The sequence below is a fragment of the Bacillus rossius genome, chromosome 2 (assembly GCF_032445375.1).
Source record: "Bacillus rossius redtenbacheri isolate Brsri chromosome 2, Brsri_v3, whole genome shotgun sequence".
Classification (NCBI taxonomy): domain Eukaryota; kingdom Metazoa; phylum Arthropoda; class Insecta; order Phasmatodea; family Bacillidae; genus Bacillus; species Bacillus rossius.
Window position 1 is genome coordinate 135,114,796 of NC_086331.1, and position 14,081 is coordinate 135,128,876.

The window sequence follows — 14,081 nt, forward strand, 5'->3', positions numbered from 1 at the left end:
CAACATGTGAGTTAGAACCACTAACATGAACAAGTAAAGGCTCTAATTTCACTGATATATTTTTTATCATTATGTTTCAGGTATGTTCATTTTCTGCTCACAAAGTGGGAACTGTTCTGTCACATAGTAAACAAATGGCAGTAGCACGCAGGATCCTTAGAACAACTCTAATTCGTGGGTTGATTGAAGTTCCACTTGCCAGCAACACTTATGCAGCACCTCTGCAAGTGAATCATACTGCTGCAAATAGTTCTTCTAAAGGGAACCTACTAGGAGGTAGCAACATGGTTCTAATTACAAACATTACACCCAAATCAACGAAAGTGGCACTGTCTTGTAGTTCTTCTAATAATAAAAATGTTAAGTCACTGTCATTGACCACCGTTGGACAAAAAATTACATCAGTGAAAGCAAGTTCATCAGAATCAGCTTTGAAGAATGTACAACAGTTTCATATGTCAACTGTATTAACGCCTTGTTCTAAACAAAATGATACAGTTCAGCACAAAAAGAAAGGTCAGGTATCTCGTGTGAAGCGAAGTCATAGTTCTGGTTCGGTAGAGGTTGTGGGGAGTGTATTGTCCCAGAGGCACAGTGCAAAATCACGTGCCAATCACATGCCATTAATGACTTTGTCCATTTCTAATGGTGTGAGCACCACTACCTCAGGGCATATCAAAATGGGGGAACAGAAAGTTGTGTTTGTTCCTCAGGGCGCTCAAGTGTCAGATCGATTTTTTAGTAAAATACCAAAAAGCATTTCATCTAATATTGCTATAGCACCAGATGCTACACAAGTTTCCACCAAGTTAACTGGTAAGTCATATTGTGTTGCAGTGGAACCTAGCTATAACAAGAGTTAACATTAGTGAATATGTGAATATATGAACTTTAAATATATCCAACAATTGTATGTATCATCTATATGAATTCTTTTCATTATTTTTTATTTTTAATGTAAATATATTTAATCATCTGCATGTGTTATGACAAGGTTTCATTGTATGTTTATGAAAAACTGGTCTAAAATGACCACTAGTCTAAAAGAACAATTGTACCATTATTACATTGCTTAGTTCATTCTAATATTTCTATAAGTTTGACAGTAGATATTAACAAATATGCATGCTATACGTAACTAATCACTTTGGGTGTTATAATATGCAAATATGTTAGTAAAAAATGTCCAAATGTTGGCTTTGCAAAATATCCATGATCATGGGGTGTTCATTTTTTTTATGGTTCCAAAATTTAAAAACTGTTATTATAGCAACATTATTTATTTTTCCTCAAACATGCAGTTTTAGCAAACTTAAGCTCACAGTTATAAATTTTTCTAAATTGATCTCTTTCTCTCCTTAAATTTACAACTATTTTGGAGTACAGGTGAGTGATTGCTAGTGCATTTTAATGTCTTACTTGATAGTTTTTGCTAGACAGTGGTTTTTTTTTCCTTTCAAAGTGGGGTATTTTCCCCATTTTTAGGACAGTTTAAACTTGCTGACAGATTTTTTTCAAAAGAAGTTTTTTATAATTTGATTAGTTTTGTACAAAAAGATATAAAAAATAATAAAATTTTGGTAAGAAAAAATTAAAAAAATTAATATCTCTTTTGCTTGAAAACTTTTAACTAATTATCAGCCTAAAGAAGTAAATCCACATACCCTTGTGAGACATTGTGGAAATAAATATTGTTTAGAGTACTTGATAAAAGGTTTGTCATTTTAAAAAGAATTTCTTTATGGAGTAAAACAGTTTAGTTTAGGTATAAAACTGTATTTCCTTCTTCATTATTGGAACTCGCTCATGGTTTTTTTATGCTATGTTACACTGCTGCCTGTTTAAGGTAGTAAATAAATATTAATGGTTGACTAATGCAGAAAAGTTGTTTCATTTTTTTTTATTGGAATATGTACTGGGAAGGAAACAGCATAGCAAAGATTTTTTTCTCATTCAGAAATTAATACTGTGAAAGGTCAAAGGTGTTTAAAATATGAAATAATAAAACCATTGATTCTGATATTGTGATAAAATTGGGTCTCATAGTTGCTTCAGGTCTGAAAAACCTGTAACTGTCAGGATATTTGAAAGAGATCAAGGAAAATATGGCAGTTGAATATTTTGGTATTTTTTTATGCATATTTATTTAAAAAGGCTAGTACACCAATTCCTCACTTAGCACGACTAATGCATTCATAAAAATGTTTGTGTTATCCAAAATCACGTATTCTGAAGCATTGGTCCCCATTAATTGCAAGGCTAATTTACTTAATGTGTTCCAAAATATGTAGGGAAATATTCTTTACGTAATATAAATGCATAGATTAACACTCAATGATAAATATGTCACACCATTTATCTTTATAAGCCTACCATTGAAAGTTTTGTGTGACAAATACGACACCGCATAACACGAGATAGTTATCGTCAGTCGGCTGGTTGGCTTGCCTGTCCGCGAACTTACCAAACCATCCTTTACTGGCAGTGAAACCGATATTACTGTCCCAATATTTACTCTTTTTTTTCCTTCAAAAATTAAAGTGTTTTTTGTGTATCACCGCTTGGTTCACACCAATCCTGTCAGGCCTGTGATTTTCTTTCATTGCACCATTAACAACCTCTTCCGTGTGAATAATCTGTTAATTTCTGTTCCGGTATGTCCAATATATTCCCACTAGTACAACCAACAGCATCAGACTTATCTAAACGTTTGATAGAGCCCTTATTTCTAATGATTGTGCACACACTTGACTTGCTTAAAACTAAAGTGCGACCAACATAAGTGTGGCCTTCATGACAATCTGCAAGCCTTAATACTTCTAGTTTTGTCTCAAATACTTGTCATGATGCATTATGCTCTCACTTGGAAGCCATGATTCCAACTGCAGGTGTTTGTGCGTGCGAGTTCCCTGCCACTGGGTAGACTGAGTTCATCATGGCTCAATCTGTGGCCGGGCGACAACAGTACGACCCAGCGGCATACACACAGACATAAAAACCATTTGGTCCTTTACACTCCATAGCCACAATTGAACTTGCCCTAGCTGATGTTTATACAACAGCCGATAGCATTGTCAGATGTGCGTGCACATTCAAGACTGTAAAATGTACAGTAAAATGAACATTTGTGCTAAATAAATTTGCACAATCTGAAGATGTGCAAAGTGAAGGATTGGTGTATATAATTTATAAAATAAATACTGGAAATTATTCTTTTTTCAGGCATGATAAAGTATATTTAATTAAATATAATGTACAATTACATACAGATTATTTACACAAATATGATTTATATTTTAGAAATAACACTGAGCAAAAAATATCAAAGTCAGGACTTGCAATTTTGCTGTAGCATCAACTAATTTTTCACATAAAGTTTGTCAAATTTTATTTATGCCAAGTTAAACATTATCATAGCTGTTGTATTCCAAATTTTACTGTTTCTCTGTATAACATTTATTCATGTTAATACATCTGTGACAATTCCCTAGCTCTATTGTTGACTTGTAACTTTATCTGTGAGTGGAATTCACTGTTTACTCGTGAAGAAAGTTATCACAACTTTAAGTCCATCTATTCCATATCCTGGGAGATTAACCTAAACATTGTAGTATTGTTAGGTTTTGTTAATTAATTTGTGATACAATGGTAATCTCACTCTTCCTTTCGTATTCAGCCATCTTCAGTTTGTATTTGCAGTTTCATTAACCATGTTAATTTTTTTTTAAAGCCTGTGCTTTTTACTTTTTATTGAGAATTAAATTTTCAAAATGTTCTCACTGCATTGTTTGTGTTGGTTGGGTCTGTTGAAAGTACTAACAAATATCGGACATCTGAAATTTGTAATAATTTTTCTAGGTTATACTGTAAAACCATCTTGACTCGGACCGGGGTTTTTTTTGACCCGGACAGCATGCAGACTATTTTAAAAATATTAACTACCAACTCACCAGATGTGCTATAAAGATGATCATGGCATTGAAATGTGCTTAAAAACACAAGATAAACTGCTGTACGAGTATGAGAAGCATTGCTGTATTTTTTGTCTCATCACTTAAAGGAATACCAATAGTTCACTTCTTAAAAAAATACATTTTTGTCCAACTAAGGTTTATAAGATTTGATATTTATTGATAAAGATGTTATAGTTGATATAATTATGTTCAGTATTTTCTCGTGAACAAGATTTTGATAGTTAATTAAAAAATAAGATATTCGAGGAAAAGTTAATCCAGTTTTAACCCGGACACTTCAACACAGTGAGATTCGGACCTGTGAACTCTAGGCATTATCACGTCTGCTAGCGCACTTCCTGCCAAATACCGCAATATATACATTTAGAGGTGAGTGCAGTGTCTGTCTGTTAACCAGTGTTTACTTGAGTCATGTTTTTAAGTTTTATTTAATAAACTTATTGCTGTCAGTGTCATTAATTAGTGTTCAATGAGTGAAAATGAGTGAATGATATGAACTTTTGCAAAAAATCATTCAGGAAATTAAAGACAAAATAATATCACTTAGAGCAGCTGCAAAGAAATGTTCTTTACCAAAATCCACTTTAAGTGATCATGTTTCTGGAAAATACAAAGGCCCTCACGGCAAACAGCCAATATTTTCAGAAGCTGAAGAAAGGGTTTTTGCTGCCCATGCAGCTAAAGTAGCAGAATTGGGTTTTCCTTTCACTCGACTCGACGTACGCCTTGTTTTGAAAATGTATTTGGAGGAGGAAGGCAGTCAGGTTCCTGTTTTTAAAAATAACTTTCCTGGAGGAGAATGGGTTAATGGATTTTCGTCCAGAAATCCAGATATCAGACTACGCATGAGTAGAAACATCACCCATAGGTGAGCAATGATCAACCATGATCAGGTTTCAAAATACTTTGAAAACCTTAAAGTGACTATTGGTGACACACCGCCAGCCAACGTACTAAACTGTGATGACCCTGGCTCATCAAAATGTATTTTTAAACGGGGTACAAAATACCCAGAGCGGATTCTGAACAGCTCAAAAAGCTGTATCTCCCTCATGTTCGCTGGAACAGCGAGTGGGAATTTATTGTTTCCTTATGTCTGTTACAAGGCAGAAAGAATGTATGACACTTGGGTGTCAGGTGGCCCACCTGGGGCTCGTTACAACCGGTCAAAATCCAGATGGATTGACGATACATTTTTGGACTGGTTTAAAACCATTGTTTTGCCTTGGGTAAAGTCTTGTGAAGGTAACAATGTTGTCATTGGTGACAACCTTTCAGCACACTTCTCTGAAGACGTACACTTTGCGAGTCAAACAAAATCAAATTTGTTTGTCTTCCCCCCAATGCAACACACTTGTTGCAACCCCTCGACGTAGCTTTTTTTAGGCCGTTGAAGGGAGCTTGAAGACAGATTCTCCTAGAATGGAAACTGCAAGCAGACCGCAGACTGAGCAATCTACCCAAGCAGTTGTTCCCTTCTCTATTGAAAAAGCTCTGCGAGGCAATATCGCCTAATCAGCAAAAAAACCTAGAAGCTGGGTTTCGAGCCTGTGGAATTAGTCCACTTAACGCCGAACATGTTTTGAGGAAACTAGTAAAGAAACCAGGAACCCAAGTTGAGGAGTCTCCTACTAAGAAGCCAAGGCAACTAGTAGGAGAGGTAGTAATTGACTTTTTGTCTACTCACCGCCATGACACTGGTGACAACAAACCTAAGAGGAAGAAAAAAGTCAATGTTGCTCCAGAACTCAGCATTTCAGCTCAAGATATCGAGGTTGCCAATCCGAAACCTTCATCCAGCAGTGTAAAATCGAAGATTGCAAATCCAAACAAAGAGGGGAAGAAAATTAGAAAGCGGCTGAGGGAATTGTCTTCATCTAGTGAGGAGGGACAATTCTCTATGAAAGACTCTTCTAACGAGTTTCTTTTATTGGACACTGAAGAAGTTCCTGATGACGAACTTGTCTTCAAGAATCCAAGTGTTGGTGACTGGTTGTAGGTGAAATTCGACAGCAAGAGAAGTGAGAAATACTTTGTGGGGCTGGTGGAAGAAATTGTTCCTGATGGACTCTTCATGCGATTCGCCCGAAACATGGACACATATAATTTCGTTTTTAAGTGGGCAGAGCCAGAGGACAAAAGTGTCATTGACTACGAACAAGTTGAGCGCAGTCTCGGACTGCCAGCTTTTAACTACAAAAACGACCGCTTGGTGTCCTTCAAATTTAAATACTCATTTGATGGCTATATTGTCAATTGAAACTGCAGTTGTTTCCTAGCATTAAAATTGATGTTTTCTTTTTTTGTATTCATTATTATGTTTGTTTTCATGTGTGGTACAAGCAAGTTTTTATTACTCTATGCCCCCTCATATCGTAAGCATTAGTCTGAAACCCATAAAAAATTATGTAAACAGTTTGGTTTACGTATTAGCGGGTCCGAGTGCGGACGTAGAAGGCAAGTTTGTTTTTTATAATGTTATTAAGGTCAGTGTCCGAGTCAACACCGTTTTACATGGTTGACCCGGACACATTTGTTTTTATTTTATTCTTTGACGTAACATTTAAGAGGTTAAATAAGGCTGAGATTTAATAAATGAACTACTCTTCAATTAATGGTAAAGGTTGTATTTGATTATCTTAACCTGTAACCTACCTATGACCCAAAAACCATAAAAAAGTGTCCGAGTCAAGTCTGTTTTACGGTACATATTTAATCACATTGACAAAATTCCCTTCACAACCACAATTTCTCTCAACTATATTAAATTTGAGTGATTGAAAATGTAAATAATATATTCAACTATGAATACAATGTATAATTACACCTTTAACCTCAACTAGCTAGCAACACATTGATTCATTGCAAAATGTACTTCATGAAAACAATGTTAATTTTTCTGCAAACATATTTAATTATTCAAATGCTGCAAAGTCCATAAAATATATTGCAACAAGTGTAGGTAATTGCACTACATATTGAAGCATCAGCATATGAGGACTGAACTTAACATTGCCAAAAATGACAGGAATATTGTACACTTGTGGAGCGCAACATGATATAGCTATAGATTTTCTGTGTTTAGGTTTTACTATTTACTAACAACAATGTGAAATAGAATAATTTCATATTAAATACTTAGTTCCTACCTACCATCAAATAGCATTTAAATATTGCATTGTTAAAAACCGATAGCTACATGCCTGTGTTTTATTTAGTTTGCACATTCAGTGAATGCAAGATTTATTACCTAAGTATCGGAGGCTTACATTTATACTCAGTACTATCATTAAGGCCTAGTATCAATGGGTACAAGGTATCAAAATATCAAAAATTTTACCTCTGCCTAAATAATACCTATGAATTTTATTCCAGGATAGTAGTCCAGGGTTGGCCACCTTTTAATAGTGAGGGCCAATTAAAAACATAAACTCTAGCAGGCTAATTTGTATAATGTGTAGTCTTTTCAATATCAACAACATCCATACCACCTGATTTTATGCCACTTTGGTTTGTGATGGTGCATAAAAGGATGTGTTTAAGGCATTCACCAAATTATCATTGACTCATGATGACTGCATGTGAACAATGAGTCCATATGACTTTGCTATCACTTTTTCTCGTATACTTTCATGTAGAGTGAAATATCTCAATTATTTTCAAATTCGTTATTCATAGAATCAGAGTTACTGAAGCCAAACTCCTCATTAAGTTAGCTACTAGGCCTCTGCGAAGTCAGATTTTTGAATATGATTACGAATAGTTTATTATTCGTATTTGTTTTGACTTTGAATACTTACACTTTGAAATAATGAATATTCAATTGTTTACGAACATTTGACATAGCTTATGTCATTTTTGTCATATGCCAATGCTCAATGTTGAGGTTAAGTCATTTATGTGATATAAATATCCAGTTAAGATTTTTTTAATGGGACAGCATAATCAAAAACATGAACAATACTTGGCATTTTAAATACACAGCAAGTATTAAAGGTTATTTCAAAACTCTCTCGCAAAACAGTAGTGGAAAAATTAGTTTGTATAATTCAAAAAAATGAAAATTTGTGACATTTTAAACTTGAAAACAAACTTTAATTTGTATTTGTTTCATCACATGATCCAGTAGTGGGAAAAAATTAATAAAAGTCAACAACCATGGACTACAGCACAAAACATGGACACTTCTTGTGATGGCCATCAAAATAAATGAATGCGATAGTTGCAACGGTGTAAGAATCGAAAGTCATAATTGAGCTATCTCCATGTGACACTAGCAATTTACTTGTGCTGTTGGCATAACTTTTCTGGATCAATATGTATAGTAACTGGTTCTGGGAAATAAAGCAAATAAAAACTGAGATGAAAGGTTGGTTAGGTTAGGTTAGGTTAACTGGATAAAAACAGTTGGTCACTGCAACCAAGTGCTCGGGTTCTGCGCCTCGGGACGCCCTTCTCTTAAACATTAACTTAGTGGATCTTTGGTGTGACTATACCCTTTATTTTAGAATATTTTATTTCAACTCTTGACAAACATTTTATCCTACCTTGTTCACAAGTAAGTTTTTGCAAATTTTTCTTTAGATTTATAAAAAGGGAGTAGTTAGTGCCTTTTTATTTGTCAGTCCAAGAGCTTAATTTATGTTTACTTGGTTTTTTGGTAATCAGAACTTTAAATTAGGTCATTATTTAAATTTTTAGATTTTCCAGAATAGATGTCTACCTTCATTGATGATATTAAAACACTTCTGCATAGTATCTGCTAACACTCCTGAAATTTATGGTTCTGTTTCTTTCTCCTAGTACTGTACCTACTTCATTTTCTTCCCTTTTGCATCTCTGACAACCTGGAACATGTTAAAAAAAATCCAATAATCTAGCACACAAACCCAGGAACTATGTGTAGGACAACCTTTATTTTATACCAGTCAACTAAAGCTCAGGAAAGCATTAGCCAAAATATTCTCTTAATTACTTTTGCTTTACAATTTTTTTAGTCAAGCCCTGTCAAATGATATTGTAACATATTTATTCCAATTGAGTTATGCCATAATTCTAGGCTGACCTCATAGCATAGACTGTACCTTTTTTAGTATGATATGTGATTTCTAGCAGTTATGATTGTGTAAGCTTAAAACTTGTGTTTTATGCAGTATGCTTGGAAAAATAGTGAAATGTGTGTCATCTCAATCTTCAAGAATCATGTGGGATCTCAAACTTAAAAAATTCATTTAAACATAAATATTGTATGCTGAGAAGTTTTTAAGATTTTACCTTTATTTCAATAAATGTTTCCAAATCCTGTGATTAATAAGAGTCAAGCTTAGTGTTACAGAAATATAAATTGCTATCTCATAACTACTTTAAACACCATTGACTGAAATAAGCTTTTTTTAGCACACTTAGGTAATGTGTTTTATGATCATTTTAACCCTTAATAATGAACACACTCTTTAGCCAACATGTTTTAATTACAAAATATTGTTAAAAAAAACATTACTATTTATATTCTGCATTCAGTGACATTAGGCGGTATATGAAACACATTATTTACAATTAAATAATTGTATGGTGGTTGTAAATAAAGTGCTCAGTCAGAAAATCTTATGAAATATGGACACTTATTACTAGAATTAAAAACAAAAAAAGTTGATGTGTGTGTATAGTATGTTAAATAAAATTGTATAGTGTATTAGGTGTAGTATTTATTCAGTTTGAATCTTTGCATCTGTGAATAATGTGTTACTTTCACACATTTCAGGGGTGTGACAGTGAAGAACATGTTGTCACTTGTGACATAAAATATAATGCATACTTGTAATGCGTATTGAATTTGTGTTGACTTATCATTAGAAACAAAATTTTAGGTTTTTTTTAGGCAAATTTCATTTTTAAAACAAAAGATTTCTGTGGTATTGTTTCTAGTTTTTATGAATTATTTTTATTCATAAAGATAGCATATTATCGAACAATAATGATACTTGGATGTTCCATGATACTTACTGCACCAACACAATATAATTTGGACTGATATACGATGCAGGGAGGGAATGTGGGCGAGTTGAAATGGAGGTTTGGAACACAGTGTGCATGGAAGGGCACGTGGACTCAGGGCTGGGCTCCAAGTCCCTACAAGTAAATCTGATCACGATTGTCCCCTGAGTCGCACGTACCTGTCCCACGATCGAACACATGGTCACTCGAAACAGCGATAGATTATGGTAAGAGGGTTTTTACTGAGTGCACCTCTTTACAATAATACCCATCTAACAAACATTGAAGCAGGTAGAAAGCCAACGGCACATACTTGGTTCATGTTGCGGACCAGGCCACCTCATGTCCTGGTCTAGAGTCAAGAGTTCATCTAAAAAATGGTAAAAAATCCGTAAAGGAAATAAAATAATTAAATCATCTCGTGTACCTCTTGGAGCGGGCTTCAAAGCAACAAAAAAAGTTTTAGATAATTTAATATAAATGGCGGATGTTAAGAGATAAGTCTTACCAAGTGATGAAAGTGACCAGATATGACGATTGCTTCCGGCTCGAAGAGGCGACAATGAGGGACTGACAAAGAGCACGACTCACGGCCGCAAGGGAAACTATCCCCCCCCCCTGCCACCTTTCCCCCTTCAACTGACCGTTAGGTTATATTTGAATTTGTGCTGAAAGTTAAACAAATGAAACCCTTTTAAACATACGTGTCATTTTAAGAAACACATTGGAACAGTTTTAGCCTTTACTTAAATCATGGTAGTATGTATAAAGTTAGATAACTATCCTTGTGAGCACGAGTGTTCAGTTCACTTGGTGCATGGTCCAACTCTGTTCGTATATTTACCCTGAAAACATGAACACCTGGGGTGTCAACTAAAAACAGAAACACATGATTAAATGAATAAAGAATAGGAAAATATTATTTCATGATTTTAGTTGTATTTCTGTTTTAATTTATTTATTTTATGGTGTATTAATTTGCTTTATCTCAATTTACCATATAATTTTGTCACTATTTATCACACATACCAATATTCAGTAGATCCTCAATAGATGTGATCACTATTGCATCACACTTGTGTGAAGAGGGTCATGGGTTCAATTTCCGGCATGACTTGTTTTGTGAGTGCCAAGGTGGTGCTAAAGTAGTTTGGAACCCACAATAATCTTTTGAGTTTCTGTCATCTTTATTTGTATGTTTTTAAGTACCATACATTATTTAGTAAATAAATGCAAAGAAAAAGTTATTTTTTAGCTTCAGATTGGCCAGACAGAAAATAAACCAATCAACAATTTATTACAATAACTTCATCTGTGCTCACCATTGCTTTTGAGAACATTTAATTTTATGTTATCAAGAAGGGAAAGATTACCAAAAAAAAAAAAAAATTGGTTGTCTGTAAAGCCGGTTTACGGACGATAGTTTAACGTGACGTCATAACAAAACATTGATGAAATGATTGCATACTTTTATGAATAAAATTGAATCATTATTTATTTTAATAATAAAATAATAAATACTTGAAATTATACTAGTAATCAGATTTTTAAAATGCAAGAATAATTATCCTTTATTGTCGAAATTGTTGTAATAAAAATGAAAACCACATTAACTTTTCGTTTAAATATAATTATGAACAAGTTTTTATATAAATAAACTGTAATCAAATATCTAAAATAACCTATTATTACTGCACTCGCCAACAGATGCTACTTTTTTTAATAATAAAAGAATAAATACTTGAAATTATACTAGTATCAGATTTTTAAAATGCAAGAATAATTAACCTTTATTGCCAAAATTGTTGTTGTAACAAGCAATGAAAACCACATTAACTTTTCACTTCACTTTATAAACAGTCGACAAAACAGTTCACGTGTAGATGTAAGTTGTGTGCTGCCGCTGTCTGTCTTCTACTCGGACGCATAGGCCAATCGAGTGGAAGAGAGATAGATGCGGCGCAAGCGTACAATGAGCGTAATGGAACAATGAGCGTAACGGGACACAGTGTGACGGAACAATGTGCGTTACGGGACACTTTTTCGTGTGTGCAGCCGGCGTTTGTCGATTTATTAGACGTCACGTCAAAAAATTTGTTAAACTTTGAACGTACAATTTTAAATTTGCATTACAGTGACAATATGATGGCCAAAGCACACTGCTATATCACTGGTATATTCAACATAAAGAAGTACTTTGGAGATAGTGTAATAAATACAGCTTTGTCACGAGAGACCTAAAGTCTTAAACTGTAGAAAAGACCTAAAGTCTTAAACTGTAGACAAATCATTCTTCTCGAGCTTGCGAGGTGGAACCGCAGTGTTGCTGGAAATGTGCCACATTCTTCAAAATTACAAACCATGACAAAGTTCTGACTGTCTGGACTGCACACACAAAGAGTGATTCAGACTTAAGGCTGACAAAAATAAATATTCCGTTATTGCAGAATTGTTTCTGACACTTGTTGAAATGGGTCTGTCTATTAAGGACTTGATCATAAATTTGATGATAATCTTGAGATAATTTAAAAGGTTTTGTTTAATGTGCTGGCTGGAGTAGTTGTTTTAACTGATTCCTGAGTGAAGTTTCACAGTGTGTTCTACCGTGGAAATAAAGCCAGAAACATCAAGGATACTGTTTTTTGTAATGACAAATTTTTTCTATATTTTAATAATCCCCTATCCCCAGCATTGCTCATTGTTATTCCAGGAAATCATGTTACACTGACATTATGGATGAACTGGTATTTGAATCCTGGCTATCCAAAATGTGAGTCCAGTACACGAAAATGTATTCACAAAAGATTAAAACAGAAGTAAGTGACATTGTGTGAATTTTCAAGCATCTTGGAATCTATTATGAACCTTTTGTATGTAATTAGAGTGGCAGTCTATTGAAAGTGTTTAGAATACATAATTTATTCCTTTTTGTGTGTTTGATTGTTCATTGAAATGAGGAGCAGATTTATGGTAAATGTTATAAAGAGGACTATATTAAGTCTAGTGACCATTTCCTCATTCAGATAGTGTCAAGAAAAAACCGAGCAGACCTTCAGTCAATGGTTTTGACATGGAGCTGACCAAATGGATTTGTAATACATTTTGTAGCATTTAAGTGTAAGAAGAATTTGTGTATTTGGTTTGACATTGACTATACCCTTCCTCAACCTTAATGCATTAATGAATAGTTTATGTTTCGGTTAAATGTATTTTCTTAAGGGTTTTTCTTGATAAGTGAATTGTAAAAACTTTTGGAAATTGACACCAAAATTTTTTTTGTGAATTTGTTTGGATTATTTAATTTTTTTGTATATTTATTAGTAAGTATTTTGTTATCTGTGTAATATTTTCTAATGTATGTTTGAATTTGTGCATAATGTTATATTGCTTTGTATTGATGTATTGTATTCTGACCGGCGCAAGGGTAGTGCCAGCCGCTTCGCTCTGCAGCCCAGCTTGCCCTTAGCTCTCCGTTCAACTTGTTTGTACGTTTTGTAATAAATATCCAAACTGTCGTACATTTTTGTTGCTTCCTCCTTCAAGTAATGGGAGAGTTAGCATGGCGTAGCGAGGCAAGTTGGAGGCCAGAGGCTTACAAACAGTGTCCCATGATTTTAACAGCACCCTTATCACTAAGAATCGGGTCTCATATAAATATATTGAGAACTCTTTTGTTAATCACGTGGGCAACATCACACCCTGGTAGAGTCTTTGCCTGTTAAACAACGTATTGTGATGCCCTAACACCTTAACTCTTTGGCTGCTGTAGATGTATTAACTCATCAGCAGATAAGCAGTTCCTGTGTGCTTGGTGTGCTCTATATAACTTGTCCATTGCCTGCTGAATCATAGGTACTAAGAACGAGAGGTGAGATATCGCTTGTTAGACTTTGTTGGTGCAACACTTATGTTATTGTGGGTTTTATGAACGGCTGACACATTCTGTCCTGTATAGCATGAGTTTGTGTGCTCTTGGTGCTTTCTTGATACAGCAGGGGTCTATTGTAAATACTGCTATCTCGCTTTAGCTTGAAAGATTAATATGCGTGTAAGGCTCAACAGATAGCCCTGAGCTTTAACTAGTTGTCATCTTTTGGTGTCAGATTTAGTTTA

The 14,081-nt window shown here is 34.3% G+C and overlaps 1 protein-coding gene across 1 annotated transcript in view; it reads left to right on the plus strand.

The window, feature by feature from the left end:
• Window positions 1–13,486, plus strand: part of LOC134529874 (ataxin-7-like protein 1) — an 87,890-nt gene extending 74,404 nt beyond the window's left edge. Inside the window, exon 9 of the mRNA XM_063364417.1 lies at window positions 81–13,486. Coding sequence (XP_063220487.1) covers window positions 81–863 — 783 coding nt within the window. The 3' untranslated portion in view covers window positions 864–13,486. The remainder of the gene's footprint in view (window positions 1–80) is intronic.
• Window positions 13,487–14,081: the final 595 nt, after the last annotated feature.